At 44.9% G+C, this 22054-nt stretch overlaps 1 protein-coding gene across 4 annotated transcripts in view; it reads left to right on the top strand.

The window, feature by feature from the left end:
- Positions 1-22054, top strand: part of CLIP2 (CAP-Gly domain containing linker protein 2) — an 81086-nt gene that overhangs the window by 22094 nt on the left and 36938 nt on the right. For 3 of the 4 annotated variants that reach the window (XM_048518522.1, XM_048518525.1, XM_048518523.1), the window contains exons 2-3: positions 5184-5410; positions 20210-20751. In XM_048518522.1, the coding sequence (XP_048374479.1) occupies positions 5290-5410; positions 20210-20751 (663 nt within the window). In that variant the 5' untranslated portion in view covers positions 5184-5289. Of the gene's footprint in view, positions 1-3176; positions 3195-5183; positions 5411-20209; positions 20752-22054 lie in introns of those variants that run through there. The other variant, XM_048518524.1, reaches the window with a different exon arrangement.

Below are 22054 nucleotides of genomic sequence, written 5' to 3'. Positions count from 1 at the left end.
CACCATGGGTCTAGAGAGTCCTGGGTAAAATCCATACCCAGTTATGATGCCCATCAATGAATTTAGGTATATCTTACGAGATTGTTGATGGTAGAATAGAGGAGGAGAGAACTGTACTGCCATGAACTCCTGAATGGGTGAGGTTTTTTTTAAAAAAAAATACACCAAAATGCAAGTATTTCTTTATGTTTAAAAAGTATTCAAATTATGATTGAGCGTTCACTACTATGAACCAAATTCCAATTGCCTCTCAGCAAATCCACGCATATGCTCGCCTTATGCTAGCTAGACTTTGAATGGAAGATGTCAGAACATAACCCAGGAAGTAAAATGTCTGCCGATATTCAGAAAAGCACCCCAGTGGCAAAATCTATCCAGTTCGTGGAGGCAAGTTCAGCGGCCTCAGGGCTTTCCTGTTTCGAAAAGAAACCTGTGAATGGGTTACAGTCGTTCCTTCCATGTCAGGACTGTTCCCCATTGTGGTTTTGGTTTATCGCAGGTTGGCGTAAGAAATTATTTTAAATGGGAATAGTCCCAGGACGGCGGCTGGCCCTGGCTCTGAAGCGGGCACTGCTGCCCAGGATTTGGGCATGCCAGCTGCCAGAGGGCACTCCCAACACCCTGCGACCCCTGTCAACTGCAGAGAAATGCCACTGGGCCCGGCACCCTCCCTTGACTGAAAGGCACGCCAGAGAGTGGAGTTATGTGGATTTTCCATATCTTGTGGGTGCTGCATTTATAACTCCAGCTATGTGGAAGGGACTGCTGGGCCTTGGCAACATTGTTTTTACTGATGGGTGATGGTATTCTGCCCAAAAATGTGCAATCAGGGAGGAAACTTATCCAAAAATGTTTTTAAAAGATTTATATGCCACCTCTCTGCCTAAAAGCTCCTGAGGCAGCTTACAGTAATGAAGAAGAGTTTGGATTTATATCCCCCCTTTCTCTCCTGCAGGAGACTCAAAGGGGCTGACAACCTCCTTGCCCTTCCCCCCTCACAACAAACACCCTGTGAGGTGGGTGGGGCTGAGAGAGCTCCGAGAAGCTGTGACTAGCCCAAGGTCACTCAGCTGGTGTGTGTGGGAGTGTACAGGCTAATCTGAATTCCCCAGATAAGCCTCCACAGCTCAGGCGGCAGAGCGGGGAATCAAACCCGGTTCCTCCAGATTAGATACACGAGCTCTTAACCTCCTACGCCACTGCTGCTCCTGAAAATGAAAATACAACTCATCTTCAATTATATCACATTAGTGATTAACAAAATGGCAGTAATTCACAAAGAAAAGCACTAAGAACAGTAAAAACAAGACTATTTTAAAAAATAGAATAGTACATAAATATAGCAAGGGAAGGGCAGAAGTGTAAAACGAGGGGAAAATTTTCCACCAAGAACCGAGAGAACGAAAAACGTGTTTTTCTTGTGTTCAGTCAGGAAACCCATTTTGAGTCTCTTTCTTGTGCAAGTTTCAAATGTAATCTTCAAAGTGGTACAAGGTTCTTCATCAGGCAGAATTCATCCTGGTTTCTAATTGGCCTGGTGAAGAGTTCTGTATGAAGCACAAGCCAGCGTATTCTGATTCAATAGCAAAGGCAGGGACTTTTATGCCCTTCTTAAGAAGGCACATGAGGTGACTGTTGGTTTCCTTCTCAGTGTAGGCCTGGGTGGAACGAACTGTAAGAATTTTAGAATGTCATCAAAGAAGGGCTGGGATAACTAAGACAGGAAATAACCAGCACATGAGTAAGGGATTTCAAGGGCCGGCTGAGTTGTCCGGAGGAGATTTCTGGCCCAGGTCCCGGCTAGCGGAAGATGATGTAAAAGGCGGGTAAGAGAAAGCTGTGCAGAGTCTCGAGACGGCTTGCAGTTCTGTAGCTTGAGCTCCGTTTCTTCCTTGTGGTGGATAATTCTAGGCTCTGTGATATGACTTTAATTTCTGTTGGAGGCGACGCGCCGGAGATTTATGGTAGGTGGCCAAAAGTTGCTGCAGAAGACAAATGGATGGTCAGGGGACACGTTCTGTAGTGTTCGTGAAGTGCCATTAAGGCACAGCTGATGTATGGTGATCCCTTGCATAGGTGTCAAACTCGCAGCCCTCCAGATTTTATGGACTACAGTTCCCGTCATCCCCTGCCAGCATCATGCTGGCAGGGGATGATGGGAACTGTAGTCCATAACATCTGGAGGGCCGTGAGTTTGACACCTGGGCTTTATGGGGTTTTCAAGGGAAGAGACTCAGAGAGGTGGTTTGCCGCTGTTTTACTCTGCTTAGTCACCTGGGTATTCCTGGGCGGTCTCCCATCCAAATACTAACCAGGGTTGATCCTGTATAAGAAGTGCATGGCGGTCCGTTTTTTAAATTCATTTGTAACCTTTAATGGCATGGGTAAAAAAAACGAAGAAGAAAAAAGGTCAAAGGTATTGAAATCAGTTATTCGGTTTGCATGTACCTGATGAAATAGATGCTGAACATTTTGCCCTGTCTTCAGTTCATTTAACATTGCAGTCATTTAGAAGCAGCTGAATCTTATCCAAATCAGAGATTGGTAGACATCTATTTATGTGGGGCTCGATGAGAAGAAGAAGAGGAGGAGGAGTTTGGATTTATATCCCCCCTTTCTCTCCTGTAAGGAGACTCAAAGAGGCTGACAATCTCCTTGCCCTTCCCCCCTCACAACAAACACCCTGTGAGGTAGGTGGGGCTGAGAGAGCTCCGAAAAGCTGTGACTAGCCCAAGGTCACCCAGCTGGCATGTGTGGGAGTGCACAGAATATATATTGAGAAACTGGTGAAGATAAATATTGATTTAAATAATGACTTAATGCTCATGGGTGTAATGGAAGACAGAAGGGTGTATAAACAATATAGTTATATGTATAAAATAATGATTAAAGCAGCCCATGCAACAATAGCCTTGGGCTGGAAAGAAAAGAAAAAAAATGGACATTTCAGAAATGGTTAGAATATATCTGGAACAAGTGACACTTGATATTTTCGATATACTAACCAAAAATAAGACGTGGGCAAGATAAAATGAGAATGAAATTTTGAAGCTATGAATAATATACACGTGGACTGATGAAAGAAAGGCTCGAGTCAATGAAGAAATATGGGAGAAGAGGCTACAGAGAATTAGAACTTACTGCTGTTTGTGTGGACAAACCATGAAGAAGAAGTAATGGGGAGGAGAGAAAAGGGGGGAAAAGTATTGTTTGAAAATGTATGAAGAAGGAAATTACTATAAACTATAAAATTCAAATGATACAATAAAAAAATTATTTTTAAAAAAGTGTGGGAGTGCACAGGCTAATCTGAATTCCCCAGATAAACCTCCACAGCTCAGGTGGCAGAGCTGGGAATCAAACCCAGTTCCTCCAGATTAGAATGCACCTGCTCTTAACCACTAGACCACTATGCCACTGCGGCTTCTCTTCTTCTCTGCTTAATATGATTCATACAGTGCAATAGAATATGTTCGGTGGTATTGGCTTGCTTGAGGGGACATTTACATAGTCTTTTTTGTAAAGGGACTTGAGAGAATCTTCCCCACATAATGGCTGAAGGAAGGACATTTAGCCGGGCCTGCATAAACGATCGTCTCATAGCTGGTGAAGTGAGGTTGATGAAATCCTTCAAAGGAAGGATTCCTTAACTCAAGGGAGAACAAACTCTGTTTGCCTGAGATAAAAGTGTTTGATTCCCCAGATGGAGTACTCTTTGCTTTAAAATTTTAAAAGATCGGTGTTCATCCGAGTTCATAAAGCAGACCAAGGGAAACCCCAAAGTGTTAATTCTGTTTAGAAAGAAATGCAACCAAGAGATGATATGACGGAGGCTTATAAAACTGTGCCTAGTGTGGGAGAAGAGAGAACTTTCCCTCCTTCTGCATTAGCATCAGAATTTTGGCTCACCCAGTGATTAGCAGCAAAATCCAGAATCTTCACATTCTGTAATTGTGGACTTGACTGCTTCAAGATTTGGTGATGGTTGCTTTCTTGGATTGCTTTCAAAGCAGGGGATCCATGAATTCATGTGTGCTGGGGGACAAGCATGAGTCAATTCTTGCTTCCCTCTCTTGCTTGTGAGTTGCACACCCCCCCCCTCCAAAAACTTTCTACTGTGTTTCCCCGAAAATAAGACAGGGTCTTATATTAATTTTTGCTGCAAAAGATGCATTAGGGCTTATTTTCAAGGGATGTCTTATTTTTTGTGCCCCAGGAACGTAGCGCCGGGGTGTGTGTGTGTTCCAGGGCATGGTGGGGTTGTGGCGGGGAGCAGGTGGGAGCATTCCAGGGGTGGGCAGGGGCGTGGCACGGGTGCAGGGCAGGGGCGTGGCTGTGCCAGGGAATCTGTAACTAGGGCTTATTTTTGAAGAAGGGCTTAGATTTCAAGCATCCTCCAAAAATACCAAAAAATCATGCTAGGGCAGTGATGGCTTAACCTATGGCATCGGTGTGCCAGAGGTGGCACTCCAGAGCCCTCTCTGTGGGCAGGCATGTGGCACAGAGTTTGGTCATGTGATAATAGTGTAATTGTTTCCAGGGAGATTATTAGCATTAAACCTAAGACTCTAGTTTTGGGGAAGCAGTGCAGATAACCCTGTGTTAAGCGCCTGTTAAACCCTACCTCGATTTTCATGGGAAGAATGAAAGCGCGATCCTTTACTCCTGGGAGTAAGCTCTCGTTGCTGGCAATGAGGTTTGCTTCTGAGTAAACCCTCCCTAGGGTCGCGTGGATTCACCCGCTTGAAGCTGCTACACAGTTGTTTCCAAAGCAAAGCCACCAGTACTCGCCACCAAGCAAACCTACTCCTGAGTAACACCTTGCCTTGGAGTCAACCATTTTTCTATACCAAACCTCAGTATTCAGGTTAAATCTGCCATGTTGGCACTTTGTGATAAATAAGTGGGTTTTGGGTTGCAGTTTGGGCACTCGGTCTCGAAAAGGTTCGCCATCACTGTGCTAGGGCTTATTTTGGGGGTAGGTCTTATTTTTGGGGAAACACTGTAGCTTGCAGTAAGCAGAGGCAGGAGCAAATTCATTTAGATTATCGCACTCCTTCTGTACCCAAGTCCATTAGAAAAGCCTATCAGCTTCTGGCAAACACTTACCAATGTCCACTTTTTGCCTGTCTTTCATGTTGCTTTTCCCTCTGAGATCTTGTGTCTCTCTTTCCCCCTTTCAGTCTTTGAAGATGGAGGAAGAGGTCCTTCACCTACATGCCTGACACTGTGACGCCACGCATCCTGTCAGAGAGTCCCTTGTAGCTTCAGCCACAGATCCAGGTCACCATGCTAAAGCCAAGTGGACTCAAAATCCCCGGCCGAACTGGGAAACACTCCAGTCCCGTGGGACGGCCCAGTGGGACAGCGACCACTGCAGCTCCCACGGCTCCCACTGCTACGAAAGAAGGTAAGTGACAGGTCTGGTGGTGATCTTCCCAGAAGTCTTTTGGAATAATGGAGTTCCTCAACAGGTCAGGCCTGAGCAATAGCCTGTCTTTTAAACACCTGGCAAATTTTGCACTGTGCAAAGCCAAGTTGGACTTAATTATGTGCAGCTGGATTAATCTGAATTTAGTGCAACAGTATTTATTTTCTGGACATTTGCAGTGAGAAACAAGGCATACATTGCCAGGGGGCATACATTGAAAATGCTGGGGGGAAGAATTAGAACTAATAAAAGGAAACACTTCTTCACGCAACGTGTGATAGGTGTTTGGAATATGCTGCCACAGGAGGTGGTGATGGCCACTAACCTGGATAGCTTTAAAAGCTGCTTGGACAGATTTATGGAGGAGAAGTCGATTTATGGCTACTAATCTTGATCCTCCTTGATCTGAGATTGCAAATGCCTTAACAGACCAGGTGATCGGGAGCAACAGTCGCAGAAGGCCATTGCTTTCACATCCTGCAGGTGAGCTCCCAAAGGCACCTGGTGGGCCACTGCGAGTAGCAGAGAGCTGGACTAGATGGACTTTGGTCTGATCCAGCTGGCTTGTTCTTATGTTCTTATGTTCTTAAGGCACAGGGAAGATTTCTAGCTGTTAATTTTTGCATCAACCAGACTGGCAGCTGGGACATGGTAACGCTGAACCAATATGTAGAATTCAGAGTTCCAGTTTTCTCCTTGCTACCAGCCTCAGTCCTGTTATCACCTCAGGGCCAACACCAGACTTTGGGAAATCAATTAATAGATCTCACAGGGTTTTTTTTTTACAGCTGATAAGTTGCAACTGGAGGGATTTAGATCCACTACATGTGGTAGATTTATTTTAAACCCTTCTGCAGTGCATTTTGCTGAGATCCGTCTCCGGGTCTCAAATTCTCCCACTGAGAGTAAAAATAAGACCATTTATATTTTCTCCAGTGAGGCAGCTAGCAGCTCATTGGGGGCATGGGGGTGGGCGGGATTTGATGGTTTTCACTAAAAGCAACCTGGAGATCTGGTCATGAATTTCCCAGCGTGCAGGATATTTTGAACTCAATCTATCATGTCATGAAATCTTTGCAGGGACTTTCTCTCAGCTACACTGACTTTCCATTTCTCTCATGGCAGAGGAATTCTGTGACTTACCCTTCCCTCCATCGGTAGTTAATGAGTTGTAGGAGTTGGAAGGTTGAGGCATCTTATTACTTCAGACAGGGTTGAGAGTCGTCAGAGGTGTATCACAGAGGGAACAGACTTCCCTCTGTGATACACCTCTGAAGATGCCAGCCACAGATGCAGGTGAAACGTTAGGAACAAGATCCACCAGACCACGGCCACACAGCCCCGGAAAACCCACCACAACCAGTTGAATCCGGCCGTGAAAGCCTTTGACAGTATTTAAAATGTTTGTGGATGTTCTGAAGAGAGAAATGGGGGGGAGGGGAAAAAGAGGGTCAACTTCTTTACCATAAATGACCAAACGGGGATCGTTATCAAATAATGTGTTACGTAACTGTTTAACTATTTCAAGGGGATAACATCTTCTTACATAAAGTGTAGCAATTTTCCTAAATATACTGCATGCTTAAATGACCCTTGCAAAAACGTAACTTTGAGAAGAGAATCTATAGTCTATTACTGATTTTGACATAGAGCTTGTCCATGAAGTTCAGAGAAAGATGCTAATTTTTTTTTAATTTGGCTTTTGTTTTCTTGGAGACTCTGGTCTGAGCTGTAGTGCAGCTTGTTTGCTTTTTTGAGAGCCAGCGTGGTGTAGTGGTTAAGAGCAGGTGGATGCTAATCTGGAGAACCGGGTTTGATTCCCCACTCCTCCACCTGTGTGGCAGAATCTTATCTGGTGAACCAGGTGTGTTTCCACAGTCCCACATTCCTGTTGGGTGACAGTTCTGTCAGAATTCTCTCAGCCCCACCTACCTCACAAGGTGTCTGTTGTGGGAAGAGAAAGGGAAAAGGAGCTTGTAAGCCACCTTGAGTCTCCTTACAGGAGAGAAAGGTGGGGTATACATTCAAACTCTACTTCTCTTCTTCTGTTAAGCAGTGAGTAGTGCATTGCTTGCTACTTGCTAGTCTAATTTAAAACAAATGGGGGTCCAACATCTGCTTCTCGAAAGAATCCAGACTTTTCTATCAGCTACGTGGACTCTTCCTTCATTGTAGAAGCTGGTTTTCTGAGCCTGAAATGTTGCAGAATCGATATCTCTGGGGAAAGAGATTTAAAAAAATAACAGTAGACTGAGACTAGGATTGCCAGCTTGGGAAATTTCTGCAGATTTGGAGGTAGGGCCTGTGGAGGGCAGAATTTGAGAGAGAATTCAGTGGGGGTTTGATTCTATAGGGTCCACCTTCTCAAGCTGCCATTTCCTTGTGCGGAACTGATCTCTTGTAGTATGGAGATCCTTGTAATACTGGGAGATGACATCAGAGCATAGGACTCAGAATAATGGGTTTAAATTATGGGCGGAAAGGTTCGGACTGGGTATTAGGAAAACATTTTATACAGTAAAAGTTGTGCAGCAGTGGAATCAGCTATACCCTTTCCCACAAGGAGATGACAGTGAATTTGTATATTAATCTGCCATTTCCTGGACCGTCTTTGTAGTAGAATGCTCCATTCTACTACAAAGACGGTCCAGGAAATGGCAGATTAATGCACAAATTCACTGTCATCTTCTTGTGGGAAAGGATATAACTATGGAACTGATAATCTCCCCCTCACTTTAAGCACAAACACTTGTCTGGGATGTTCTAGGCTGGTCTAGAAGGAGCAGCAGTGGCGTAGTGGTTAAGAGCAGGTGCACTCTAATCTGGAGGAACCGGGTTTGATTCCCCACTCTGCCACTTGAGCTGTGGAGGCTTATCTGGGGAATTCAGATTAGCCTGTTCACTCCCACACATGCCAGCTGGATGACCTTGGGCTAGTCACAGTTTTTCAGAGCTCTCTCAGCCCTACCTACCTCACAGGGTGTTTGTGGTGAGGGGGGAAGGGCAAGGAGATTGTCAGCCCCTTCGAGTCTCCTATAGGAGAGAAAGGGGGGTATAAATCCAACTCTTCCTCTTCTCCTTCTCCTTCTCCTTCTCCTTCTCCTTCTCCTTCTCCCTCTTCCTCTTCCTCTTCCTCTTCCTCTTCCTCCTCCTCCTCCTCCTCCTCTTCTTCTTCTTCTTCTTCTTCTTCTTCTTCTTCTTCTTCTTCTTCTTCTTCTTCTTCTTCTTCTTCTTCTGTTGTGACATCACAGCAGTTTGCACAGGGTCCACAGAGGAAGGTGGCTTGCATTTAAACTATCCTGCTGAATCAAATTGTAGTGATATTGGTCATGACTACTGACGAATTTCAGGGATTTTCTTCGTGCAGGCAAATCATTTCGCCTGTCATCCCTTCGATCTGGAACAGGTTTTGACTAAAGAGGATCTGAAGTTTGTGAGCATTTAAGCCATCTCTGTAGAAAAACGGCAAAGCTGTTATGAAAGACGCTGACGTTGGAGTCGAGTGATGTGACTCGTTTTGCCATATCCATGCTTTGCCGCTTCCCTGCACAAGTGAAAGCAGAGCAGCGAATGAAATAGCTGGAGATGCGCTGGGTGCCCTCTCGTGAGATTTTTGCACAAGGCAAAATTATTTCTTCAATCAGAATACAGGTCAGGATCTCACCCGGTTGCAGCTCTTGAGGTCATTGTGGAGGTCATTGTGGAGCAAGGACAATTACACACAAACACACACAAATGCACGCATGCATTGAGGCCTAGATCTAGCTGAAATTAGGTGCGCAAGCACCTCTGGGATCAGTGGAGCATATTGCTGCTATGAGAAGGAGTTACAGTGAGGCCTCTTCCCACATGTGATTTTGGGGTACCCCAAGAAGACACGGGAAAGAAACAGTGCTGCAGTTCAGGAGAATTTATTGGAAAATAAAGGCCAAAACCGGGATGCAGGATGGCTCAACTGCTAGTCATTTCAGCATTAGAGCCAGCGTGGTGTAGTGGTTAAAAGCAGGTAGATTCTAATCTGGAGAACCGGGTTTGATTCCCCACTCCTCCACCTGAGTGGCAGGGGCTTAGCTGGTGAACCAGATGTGTTTCCACACTCTTGCATTCCTGCTGGGCGACCTTGGGCTAGTCACAGTTCTCTCAGAACTCTCTCAGCCCCACCTATCTCACAAGGGCCCCTTCCGCACATGCAGAATAATGCACTTTCAATCCACTTTCAGTGCACTTTGAAGCTGGATTTTACTGTGTGGAATAGCAAAATCCACTTTCAAACAGTTGTGAAAGTGGATTGAATGTGCATTATTCTGCATGTATGGAAGGGGCAAAGGTGTCTGTTGTGGGGAGAGGAAAGGGAAAGGTGTTTGTAAGCCACCTTGAGTCTCCTTACAGGAGAGAAAGGTGGGGTATAAATCCATACTCTTCTTCTGCTTCTGCTTCTCCTCATCTTTTAAGCACCTTGATATCTGAAGGGCGGGCGGGAGCAGGGGCAGTATCCCTGCATGGTTTTATGTTGTTGTATTTTTAAAGATAAAGTAGTGTGGCCGTCTCTCCCTACCCCTAAAGGCTAAATAAACAAGATGGAATGAGAAACATGTGACTATTTCAATCAACGAAACCACACAGGGTTTCATACCACGTCCTTCTCCACGTGACCCTCGATTCTAATTGGACCCCCGTCGCACCTCTAATAAGACATAAACAGATGCCGGCAGGACCTTGGATCTCTGTTGCTTCTAATTTGACCCTGATATGGTCCTCAGCGGGCAGAGAGGAGCCTTCAAGCCCCTTATAAGGGTAGGAGGTAGATTACGGCTGTGCGCCTGGCCATGCAAAATGTGGGGCGGTACAACCGTGTCCCTATTTTTGTCCATGAAAGGTTGGCAAGTCTGGCATTACTTCATGAGAGGGAAGCTTATTTGGTGGGTCAGGTCTTTTGTTTTGCTTCTTGGAGGAAGAATTCTTTTCCTCGTCCAGAGAAGTAAGTGGCTGGTGGGGGGGAGGCCGTTTTAAGTCTCCGGGTTGAAGGTTTCGTTGATCTGTCACAGCGGAAATCACAGAGAGCAAATGCCTTTGGTGGGAAATGAAAGTGGCTTTGAGAAGAGCGAGCTTTAAATTTAGAGCATTTTGGATCGGGCCTTATAAATGTGTGTTCCCTTTCCGCGACATGCTGCCACAGCTCCTATTTCCCAAGGGTTATTCCCTTTTCCAGGTCCCTGTCCCTGTCCGGCTGCGAGTCCCTGAGGGGATCACATGTTAAACATAAGGTCTGCTTCAGGACTGAAGGCCTTCTTCAAGGTGTTTACAAAAAGGGAAATAAAATGAGTGTTGCCAACTCTGGTTTGGGAAATTCCAAGAGATTTGGGGGTAGGACAGGGCTTGGGGAAAGGGGAGACCTCAGCACTATATAACGCCGTGGGGATGACCCTCCAAAGCAGCCATCTGCTCCAGAGGAGCTGATCTGTGTTGTTTGTAGATCAGTTGTAATTTTAGGAGACTGCTTGGTCCCACCTGGGGGTTAATAACTCTAACAGGAAACCTTTCCACACATGCAGAATAATGCACTTTGAATCCATTTTCAATGCACTTTGCAGTTGGATTTTACTGAGTGGAATAGCAAAATCCTCTTTCAAACAATTGTGAAAGTGGATTGAAAGTGCATTATTCTGCGTGTGCGGAAGAGGCCCTAGTGTAGTTTTGTGCCAGCGCATTAAAGCAATCATAGAGGGTGACTTGTGGATATTTATTACTTATCATATGATTTTGTGTACGACAGTTATTATCACAAGATTCACAACAGCCAATGTTTGGCCTGCGGAAACTGTATGGGTTATTAATGAACACATTGTATATTTTCAGTGATGAAAAATGGCTTTTCTTATACTGGATCTTTGTTCGTCTCTTGCTCTGAATTTTGATGTTGCTTGGCTCAAAAGTTGTTGATCCCTGATTGGCTATCACTAAAAGGTTGTTGATCCCTGATTGGCTATCACTAAAAGGTTGTTGAACCCTGATTGGCTATCACTAAAAGGTTGTTGATCCCTGATTGGCTGTCACTGAAATTGGGGAGTCCATTACTGGAACTTAGGTCCTATCCACAGGGTTGCCAACTCCAGGTTGGAAAATTCCTGGAGAATTGTGGGTGGAACTTGGGAAGAGCTGGATGTGGAAGAGAGGAGAGGAGCCTTGGTAGGGTATAACGCCACAGAGTCCACCCTCCAGAGCATCCATATTCTACAGGGAAACTGATCTTTGTGCCGGCAGATCAGTTGTGATCCTGGGACATCTCCAGGCATAACTGGAGGTTGGTAACTCTGGTTATCTAGGATTTTTTTTAATGATCCCTAGGCACACATTTTCTGTAGTAGAAGGATCCCTTTTCAGCTGTTTTTAAATGCACTGAGCTGGAAACTGTTTCTTAATATCCTGGAATATTTTAAACAAGTGAGAAGCCTTCTTAAAGCTCCCCCTCCCTCTTCAAATATCAACAAACGACTTGGTACAATGAAAACTGTTGCTCTCCAGAGCCTGAAACGCATCTTGCACAATTGGCTCTTTTATTGGTTTTTTATGTACAGTACCTCTTTTACAGTTTCTGGCCAGATTTATTTTAAGGGGGAGGGAAAATTACAGCTTCTTCATATTGGCTGCCTCTGCTTTCAGCAAACTATGAATGCCTGCCACTGTCGGATTCTGCTCTGTACTGATCAGCAAACTCAACCAGTTTTGCAAGCTCTTCTTTAAAAATAAAAAACGCTGCAATATCAACACTCAAAAAAACTTGTAGAAGCAGTGCTAAGGCAATGTATTCGGATAGCTATTTTGTTTTTAAGCCAAGGATGAGCAATACATAGCTTCTAATGATTAGTTTTAAGAATGTGTTTTATTTGTTTTATTGGTTTTTAAATGTTTGTTATCCATCTTGCACTTCTTAGAAGAGTTTATATGCACACACACGCAAAATAAAAATAAACCAGGGGCCATGTTAAACTTTTGCTTGTTTGCTATGTGTGTGAATATTTTACTTTATTTACTTTGTTTATACTTTGTTTATAGCTTCCAGCAGTTCCCCGAATACCCTTTCCCCCATTTTATTCAATGGTGTTTTTAAATTACCTGTGGGCCTTCATGGTGCTGCTGTCTTCATTTTCCTGGGCTAGCAGAAGGGATTCAACAGTTCTGCTTACTGCCAGCACCTGTCAGGTACCTGTAACAAGGTATTCAAAGCAGCGTACATTGTTCTGTCTTCTGTTTTATCCTCACAAGAACCCTATGAGACAGGGTTGTCAGCCTCCAGGTGAGACCAGGAGATCTCCTGGAGTTCCAACTGATCTCCAGATGACAGAGATCACTTCTCCTGGAGAACTAGGGTGAACTCTACATCATTATACTAGGACTGCCAACTTTAGGTAGTAGCTGGAGGTTTCCGAGGATTGCAACTCATCTCCAGGCAACCAAGATCAGTTCACCTGGAGAAAAGGTGGACTCTATAGCATTGAAGTTCCTCCCCTCCCCAAGCTGCACCTTTCTCAGGCTCCACCCCCCAAAATCTCCAGGGATTTTCCAAACCAGAGCTGGTAACCCTCAACTATACCCTGCTGAGGTCTCTCCCCTCTCAAAATCTTGCCTTCTCTAAGCTCTACCCCAAAATCTCCAGGAATTTCCCCAAGTTAAGAGTGTGTGGTTAATGCCCAGTTCTGTTCTGGGTCCTGCTGTTCCCACTGCTGCTCAGTGGAGTAAGGTAGTAAAAAGTTTCTGGCATATCCTAGAGCGTCACCCTGATGAGAGTTCACACTAGAAGTCAAGGATCCCTCAGGCTTGCCCCCGCAATGGTAAAAACCCTGCAGCTTTTCACTGGAACATAGAGGCTCTGCAAAACTCAGATCCCGTGCTCTGGGAATTTTAAATAAGAACATAAGAACATAAGAACTAACCTGCTGGATCAGACCAGAGTCCATCTAGCCCAGCACTCTGCTTCTTGCAGTGGCCCACTAGGTGCCTTTGGGAGCTCATGTGCAGGATGTGAAAGCAATGGCCTTCTGCTGCTGCTGCTCCTGAGCACCTGGTCTGCTAAGGCATTTGCAATCTGAGATCAAGGAGGATCAAGATTGGTAGCCAGAGATCGACTTCTCCTCCATAAATCTGTCCAAGCCCTTTTTAAAGCTATCCAGGTGAGTGGCCCTCACCACCTCCTGTGGCAGCATATTCCAAACACCAATCACACGTTGTGTGAAGAAGTGTTTCCTTTTATTAGTCCTAATTCTTCACCCCAGCATTTTCAATGGATGCCCCCTGGTTCTAGTATTGTGAGAAAGAGAGAAAAAATTTTCTCTGTCAACATTTTCTACCCCATGCATAATTTTGTAGACTTCAATCATATCCCCCCTCAGACGTCTCCTCTCCAAACTAAAGAGTCCCAAACGCTGCAGCCTCTCCTCATAAGGAAGGTGCTCCAATCCTTCAATCATCCTCATTGCCCTTCTCTGCACTTTTTAAATCTCTTTTTGAGATGTGGCGACCAGTTTTCCATCTTTGCTGGCAGCTATGAATTTTATGGACATAAAAGCAGGAAAGATTGTATGCAGGCACCTGTAACAAGATCCAGTCGGTTCAAAGGGTATGATTACTACTTCCAGTCCAGTTCCAACTGATCGAGACCATGAACTCAAAGTGGGAGGGAGTCTATTTTTCCAGCTCACCCCGGCTAACCTGCAAAGGGCAGATAGCTTCTCATTGTTTAGGCACTAACGTACACCCGAAGGCAGTTCCTCCAAAGAGCACTAATGGATGGGAACGTCTCTTGGCCTTGCAAACGTATACTTTATCCTTCACCGGGAGCAGCGAGGATTTACAGCTGGTAGACTTTCCCCTCCTTGATCTCCGCCTTCCTCGGTTGTGCCTGTCGCTTTGCTCTCACATTAATGTGGTTTTTACCTCTGGTTACCCCAATCACGAGGCTGCCTTGCAGCTAGGCGAGAATTACTGTCATAGCAAACTCCCAGCTGCGTGGTTAATAATACATGGTTTGGATCTTGTTCCATTTACCCCAAATATTACATCCTGCTGCAAAAGAGTGCTTTGCACTTCAGGTGGACAACAGACATTGTTTTGAGTCCTGGGCTTTTCTCTTTCATCCCTTCTTTGTTTCCTTTGTTGTGAATTTTTTGGGGGGGAGAAAAATGATTGATGAATAGGTGAATGGGCTTCCAGTCATGAATTACAGAGAGAGACTTCTGTATTATTTACATTTCCACAAGGTCGTTCAGCCACCTTATCCTCCTCACTTTCATTTTCGTTATCAATTAAAGCAGAGAAGCGGTTTACAGTGGGAACTTGGATGTTATAAAAATCAGCAGTTTTCAATTGTTTAGCTGTTGGGGGAGTATTTTCCTCAGCGGCTTCCTTCGCCCCAGATTCAGCCACTTCAATACTTCTTAACAGCAACACTAGATATTTGAGGGGTCCTCTTGTGTAAAAAGCCTTTTAAATGTATTTTAAAAAGAAATTTATCTGGTCTTGAACGGAGCTCATCACCGTGTGACTTCTCACTAGCAGGCCGGAACCGGAACTCCACAGAGAGAGACTTTCAACATGCTCTGCTTTATCACCCCGCCTATGATTTTGAGCTTGCCTGTTTATTCCAGACAGTGGCTTAAACCGTGTCAGTGTTATAGAGAAAACAAATGTCTTCCCGTTCCTCGGATGTCAGGGAATTTTTACAGGTTCTTCGGCACTAGGTGGCCACGAGCCCCTCCGTTCTTATATCGAGTCACCCCTTTGGTCTGTCAAGGTCAGTATTATCTGACTGGCTGGAGCACTCTGGGGTCTCAGGCAGAGGTCTTTTGCAACATCTGCTACCTGGTTGTTTTAACAAGCAATGCTGGGTATTGAGCCTGGGAACTTCTATATGCAAAGCAAGGACTGTATCCGTGAACCATGACCCCTCCGTGGTAAGGAGGAATAGGAAACATGAGAAACTTTCTGCCCTCTCTACACTGATGTTTTGCTCAAAGGCCCCTTCCGCACATGCAGAATAAGGCACTTTCAATCCACTTTCACAATTGTTTGCAAGTGGATTTTGCTACTTTGCACAGTCAAATCTCGCTGCAAAGTGTATTGAAAGTGGATTGGAAGTGCATTATTCTGCATGTGCGGAAGGGGCCACAGTGGCAGTCTGTTTCTGGTGCTTCTGCTCCTCCTACCCCTGTTCCTTTTTCTTTATTGCAGATTCTGAGCTTTGCCACAGGGTTTGCCATTTATTGAGTTAGATGCATCTGCCTCATGCTTACAGTACTCATTTTTAGCATCCCAGTTCTCTTACCAAGGGGCTGTTGTGGGTTTGCCAGACTGCATTGCTGTGGTCTGGTAGTTTTTGCTCCTAACGTTTTACCTGCATTTATGGCTGGCATCTTCTACTAAGTCTACTAAGTCTCTCCTCGTAGGGCATGAATTCCAGACCTATTACCATTTTGTAATAGGTATGTCACAGTAAAATATGTTTCTCTCTGCGGCACAGTGTACAGTGATTGTGTGGCGTGTTTTGTCCACCCCACAGGTTCAAAATATACTGTGGTAGCTTCAAGGTGTAAAACTGTAGGTTGTTAAAAGTGTGCTAATGTTCATGCACATTTTTGCATGCATAGGTGCGAGAAATGAGCTGTTTCTACCTCCCTCTCATATTGACCTTCAGAGGATTTTCGGATGGGAGGGGATCTTTGAAGAATGACAGGATGTCAGGTTGCTAGCCCTAGAGTCAACAGTGGCAGGAACGTGTCAAAGATGGAGACTGATAAGACAGTGTTGCCCGACACTGTGACACCACTTTGGCTTGGAACTCAGAAGAGACATTGCCATTCCTGTCTAGGATTTTCCCCAGTCTCTATGAAAAAAACCATACAGAGTGGGAATATACAGATGGGAACATTCCTAGAGCACCATGGCGAAATCACTTTTGGGTTCGAGGTCAGAAGTACTGTTGTATGATGCTATTCCCTCCCCTTTCCCCCTTCCTTGAATGCTGATGGGGGTTTGGGACATATGCCAAACCTAGTATTAAAGAAGTCAACTAGTCCTCCTTGGTCCTAGTTTGACACTCAGTGGTTCTCAACCTTCCTAATGCCGTGATCCTTTAATACAGTTCCTTATGTTGTGGTGACCCCCAACCCGAACATGTATCCATTTTACAGATGGAGAACACTGATGCAGAGAGTCTTAGGCGACCCCTGTGAAAGGATCATTGGACCCCCAAAGGGGTCGCGACCCACAGGTTGAGAACTGCTGCTCTAACTGCTTCATCACCTTAGAGTTCAAAATAAATGCTATCTGTCGTAGGGATTGACTCATTGCTAATAGGCCATTAGAATCATAGAATCATAGAGTTGGGAGAGACCCCAAGGGCCATCAAGTCCAACCCCCTGCAATGCAGAAACACATCAAAGCACTCCTGACAGACGACTTTCGATCCTCTCTTTTAAAACCTCCAAAGAAGGAGACTCTACCACATTCCGAGGTAGTGCATTCCACTGTTGAACAGCTCTTCCTGTCAGGAAGTTTTTCCTGATGTCTAGGAGGAATCTCTTTTCTTTCACCTTGAACCCATTACTCCTGGTCCTAGTCTCTGGGGCAGCAGAAAACAAGCTTGCTCCCTCACCAACATGTCATCCTTTCAAATACCTAAACACGGCTGTCAGGTCAACATTAACCTTCTCTTCACCAAACTGAATATACCCAGCTCCCTCAGTCTCTCCTCGTAGGGCATGGATTCCAGATCTATTACCATTTTGGCTGCCCTCCTCTGGACCTGTTCCAGCTTCTCAAAAGAGATCTGCTTTTTCTTGTCTACGAGCAATTCAAACATTATCGCTGTTGAGACAGCAATATTCCAAGGAACTTTGTACTGGCATTACATCTTATTGAACCTGGGCTACTAACTGTGGAAAGGCAACACAGCTTCCCCCTGTGGGTGTCTGCGAAAAGTCTGATATTTGTTGTGCTTTCCCACGGACGCATTGCTCTTCTTGATATATCAGATAACCATGGCAACGGGGCAGCTCAGCTGCATTTTCTGCTCCTGCTGACAGCTGGCATTCTTGGCATGGACTTTTTCACAGGCAAAACGGGATTAAAAGCTGCGTTCTGCGGCCGCTGAGAAAGGCAGGGCTAGCAGCAGGGCTGGGCTGAGGCTGTCTTGCTCTCTCTTGGTTATGGCGAAGTGTTTGCAGACCATCAGGCTAGATGGGCCGCTGGTCTGATCCAGCTGGGCTCCTCTTCTTTGTGTCATCATTGCTTGGTGGAGGGTGCCTGAAGGTGGGATTTTGGCCCTGGGCCTCCCGTTGGGACACGGGAGCTTGAAAAGGTCAGTGGCGCTTTGAGTCTTCTTCGCGACACTCATGTGGGCAGCACGCGGCCCCAACTGGAGCAGAGCATCTTTTTTGCTTTTCGTCTTCAGGCATAGCTGTTGGGGTATTTTTCAGACAGGAAATGTGCTTTGGGTCTCCGCTGAGTTACGAAGGGAATCTGTCAGGCCCACTTAAACTTCTTAACGGAGCCGGACAAAATGATAAAAGGCAGGAAGTGAGCAAGTCTGAGCAAAGTTTGTAAGGGGACACACAAGTGCTGCTGCTTCTGAGAGATATCAGGGCTTATCCCCCCCCCCCACCACCTCCAGCTGTCTCTGTGATTCTATGGACTGGCCACAAACTCAGAGACGCCCGTTCCGCGCATGCAGAATAATGCACATTCAATCTACTTTCACAATGGCTTGAAAGTGGATTTTGCTATTCCGCACAGTCAAATCCAGCTGAAAAGCGCATTGAAAGTGGATTGAAAGTGCATTATTCTGCATAGGTGGAAGGGACCTTGGTGAGGCTTTCTCTTCTCTGTTTTTATGGTGTGGCTGCTAGATGTAAAAACTAAATGGGGGAACCCTCCACATTTGGAGGCAGTATACCTTGCATTATCAAGTTTGAGAGAAGAGGCAAAGATGAGACAGAGCGTATCCAATTGATTTCAGATAGAACCATTTGGGACAAAATGGTGGAGGTTTGATTCAGAGGGACAATTGTTGCGCTCTTGAGAGGAACAGACCCTCTGTGTTCAAAGGTGACATATCTCTTGAATACCAGTGGCTGGAGATCATATATGGGGGTGAGGGCTGTTGCATTTATGCTCTGCTTAGGTGCTTTCTGAAACCAAGGGAGATGGGAACAGAGAGTCCTCTAAGTAATCTGGTCCTCTGGCCATTTAGGGTCAGAAAGGTGGAAATCGGCACTTTGAATTGTGACTGAAAGTGAATCTGCCGTCAGGAATACTCTTTTAGCAGACATATGGAGACAGGGGAAGTGCAAATCAAGTTATTCTCTGTTACCCATGCCATTTATTAGGTATGACTGGAGTTTCCCGGTTTTTGGATGGGGAATTCATGGATTGTTTTGCAAAAAAGATTAGTGCATGGGTTTCTTGGTTGTCTGAACAGGCCATCGTAACAATCAGCGTGGCTAAAATGAACTACTTTTGAGCATTCCTTGATTCTGAGGGTCAGTCCACAGTTCCTAATATACAAAACCACAGAGTTGCTGGTATCTTCGAAACTGGTCAGTTCTCCACATCCCCAAAATGCTACGATATGGTGTTGCGTGAGGATTTGTTCCTTACAAGCACATTGCTGATATTATAAAACCACTTTTACTGTAGAGTGATCTTGGGTATTTGCAGGATTTTCCAAGAAGTAAACAAATGTTTTTGCTCGTGTTTTTACTCATTTTAAACAAATGCACAATTAAACTGCCAAAGGAGGCTAGTTGAAGGCAGCATTTATGTGTAAGCATATACATATTCAAATACCTTTATTTCTTTTGTCCCACTTCTATTTCTGATGAAACATATTTTGCAGGGTTTTGAAACAAAATCTGCTTTTACTGGTACCAAAGTTGTATTGAATACGCACTGCAAACAGCCTTAATCTCCTTTGTCAGCTATAGAAAAGAAACTGTGGTTTAATGTATTGTCGAAGGCTTTCATGACCGGAATCACTAGGGTGTTGTGGATTTTCCGGGCTGTATGGCCGTGTTCCAGTAGCATTTTCTCTTGATGTTTCACCTGCATCTGTGGCTGTCGTCTTCAGAGGATCCTCTGAAGATTCCAGCCACAGATTCAGGAGAAAATCTACTGGAACACGGCCATACAACTTGGAAAACCCACAACACCCTAAACTGTGGTTTGTCCCCCAGCCTATATGTAGATGACCCACCCATTTTACGCAGAACATTTCCACAGGGTACTCAGTTTATCAATAATTCAAACAACCCCTTAAAAATATATATGATCTTCAAAGATGAGAGGCTTTTGGAGGGGCTGGCCGCGGTTCTATCGCCCCCCATTGAAACCGGAACTAAGCTGCCTTTTCCATCTCGGTAGGGCCCTGATTCCATCCTGGGCCCTGCCTCTCCTCCCTTCTCCTTTGGCCTTTAGACCGGGCACCTGTGTGTCTGTTTTTACACAACCTTTGTTGTTTAATTTGTATTTATTGTTTTAATTGCTGCTGAATTTTAATGAGTTAGATTTTATGTTATATTGATTTACTGTTCTGGAAACAGTCATGTTGTGAGCCGCCTCGAGCCCTTCAGGGATGAGGTGGCTTATAAATTTAATTAATTAATTAATTAATTGATTGATTATTAATAATAATAATAATAATAATAATAATAATAATAATAATAATAATAATAATAATAATAATAAAAGACCTTAATCTAGTATGACCTTTCTGTCTGATTTTTACAGGTTCGCCATTGCACAAACAAGGTTCCACCACTACAGCTGCTCCTGAGAAGCCCGCAGCGTCAAAGGTCGCTGAGGTGGGCGATGACTTCCTTGGAGACTTTGTGATAGGCGAACGCGTCTGGGTGAATGGAGTGAAGCCAGGAGTGATCCAGTATTTGGGAGAGACCCAGTTTGCCCCCGGACAATGGGCAGGGGTAGTTCTGGATGACCCAGTCGGGAAGAATGATGGCTCCGTGGGTGGCGTGCGCTACTTTGAGTGCCAGCCGCTGCAGGGGATTTTCACACGGCCTTCCAAGCTGACCCGTCAGCCCACCGCGGAGGGCTCGGGGAGCGACACCCACTCCGTGGAGTCCCTGACCGCCCAGAACTTGTCTCTCCACTCGGGGACGTCCACACCGCCTCTCTCCACCCGTGTCATTCCGTTGAGAGAAAGCGTCCTCAACAGTACCATGAAGACGGGGAACGAATCCGGGTCGAACCTGTCAGACAGTGGGTCAGTGAAAAAAGGGGATAAAGATTTCCGTCTCGGAGACCGTGTCCTTGTGAGTTCCTTTAACAATAATATCTTACCACTAGCCATTCTTGAATTAATAATATCCTGGAGTGTTGTCATGATTTGTTCTAAAAGGATGTAAGAGGAATCCGGATGAGGAAAGAAAAAATACATTAGTTATTACTTTGTTTTATATGAACGTATAATGTTGTTTGTGTTATGTCTGACAATGGGACTTCGTGTTGTGGTTTTCCAGGGCCTTGGGCAGAGGTGATCTTGCCCAATAACTGCTGAGGTCTTTCTACGAGCCATTCCAGTGCTTGAACCCTGGGATATTGTTCACTGAAGAAGCCCTTTACAGAAGCTAAGCCCCTTATAAGGTGGAATCTGGAACTGAAAACAAGCTGCAAGGTTGTTTCAGGCAGGTAGTTGTGTTAGCCTGTAGTAGCAGAACCAAACTGAACTCTAGTAGGGCTGCAAAGACCAACAACAATTTTCCAGGGCAGAAGTTTTCTGTGGAATCATTCCATGCATCTCCATTCCTCCATTGATTTCTCCCTTGTCTCTTCAGTTGCGTTTATTCCACATGCTACTGCTGAAGACATATTATTCCCAGTGTGGGGGGTGGGGAGATGTCATCTGTGATGCAGAACAGCAACACTCCCCTTCAGCTATTTTCTTCTCCCCCTGAAAGACATTTTTGAACAAAATTTTAAAAACATTTTCTCTGTCACATTAGCGAAGTAATGAAAAGCAAAGACACAAGCCAGGTTGATGACATCTGCTTTGTCAGTTTCATCTGGAAGGAGGGATGTCAGTTTTAGGTGAAGATACAATGTTTCTGCAGCCAAGAGCAGGTGAAATTGACAGGGGAAGTTGCTTGTGCAGGAGGAAATTGACAAGAGACTGCTGCAGGAAAGCACCATGGGTACTGTGGCAGTTCCTTGTCAATTTCATTCTAACTGTGGATACATTGTATCTTTGCCTTAATCTGACATGCTCATTCAGGATGAAATTGACAAAGCTGATCCAATCGACCTGGCTTGCATCTGTGTCCTAACATTACATTGCTTATGCAATATGACAAAGTATATATTTTTTAAGTTCCTTTCGAAATGGAGGAGTGGGAGGAAAACATGGCTGAAGGGGAAGTTAGATGACTGTAGGAGTGTGTGGATAAGGGCCAGGTGTTTGGTGGGGCAGAGAAATAAAGACTGTTTCAACACGATTGCATGGTCAAGGGAAGCTGGCTTGGAAACAGATGGATAAAAACATCGTGGTAAAAGTGATTGGGAAAACAATGGAGGAAAAATGAAAAGAAAATATTTCTGGAACCCAACGGTGGAAAAAAA

Source organism: Sphaerodactylus townsendi, linkage group LG16 (genome assembly GCF_021028975.2).
Source record: "Sphaerodactylus townsendi isolate TG3544 linkage group LG16, MPM_Stown_v2.3, whole genome shotgun sequence".
Lineage (NCBI taxonomy): Eukaryota > Metazoa > Chordata > Lepidosauria > Squamata > Sphaerodactylidae > Sphaerodactylus > Sphaerodactylus townsendi.
This window is presented reverse-complemented; position numbering and strand designations above follow the sequence as displayed.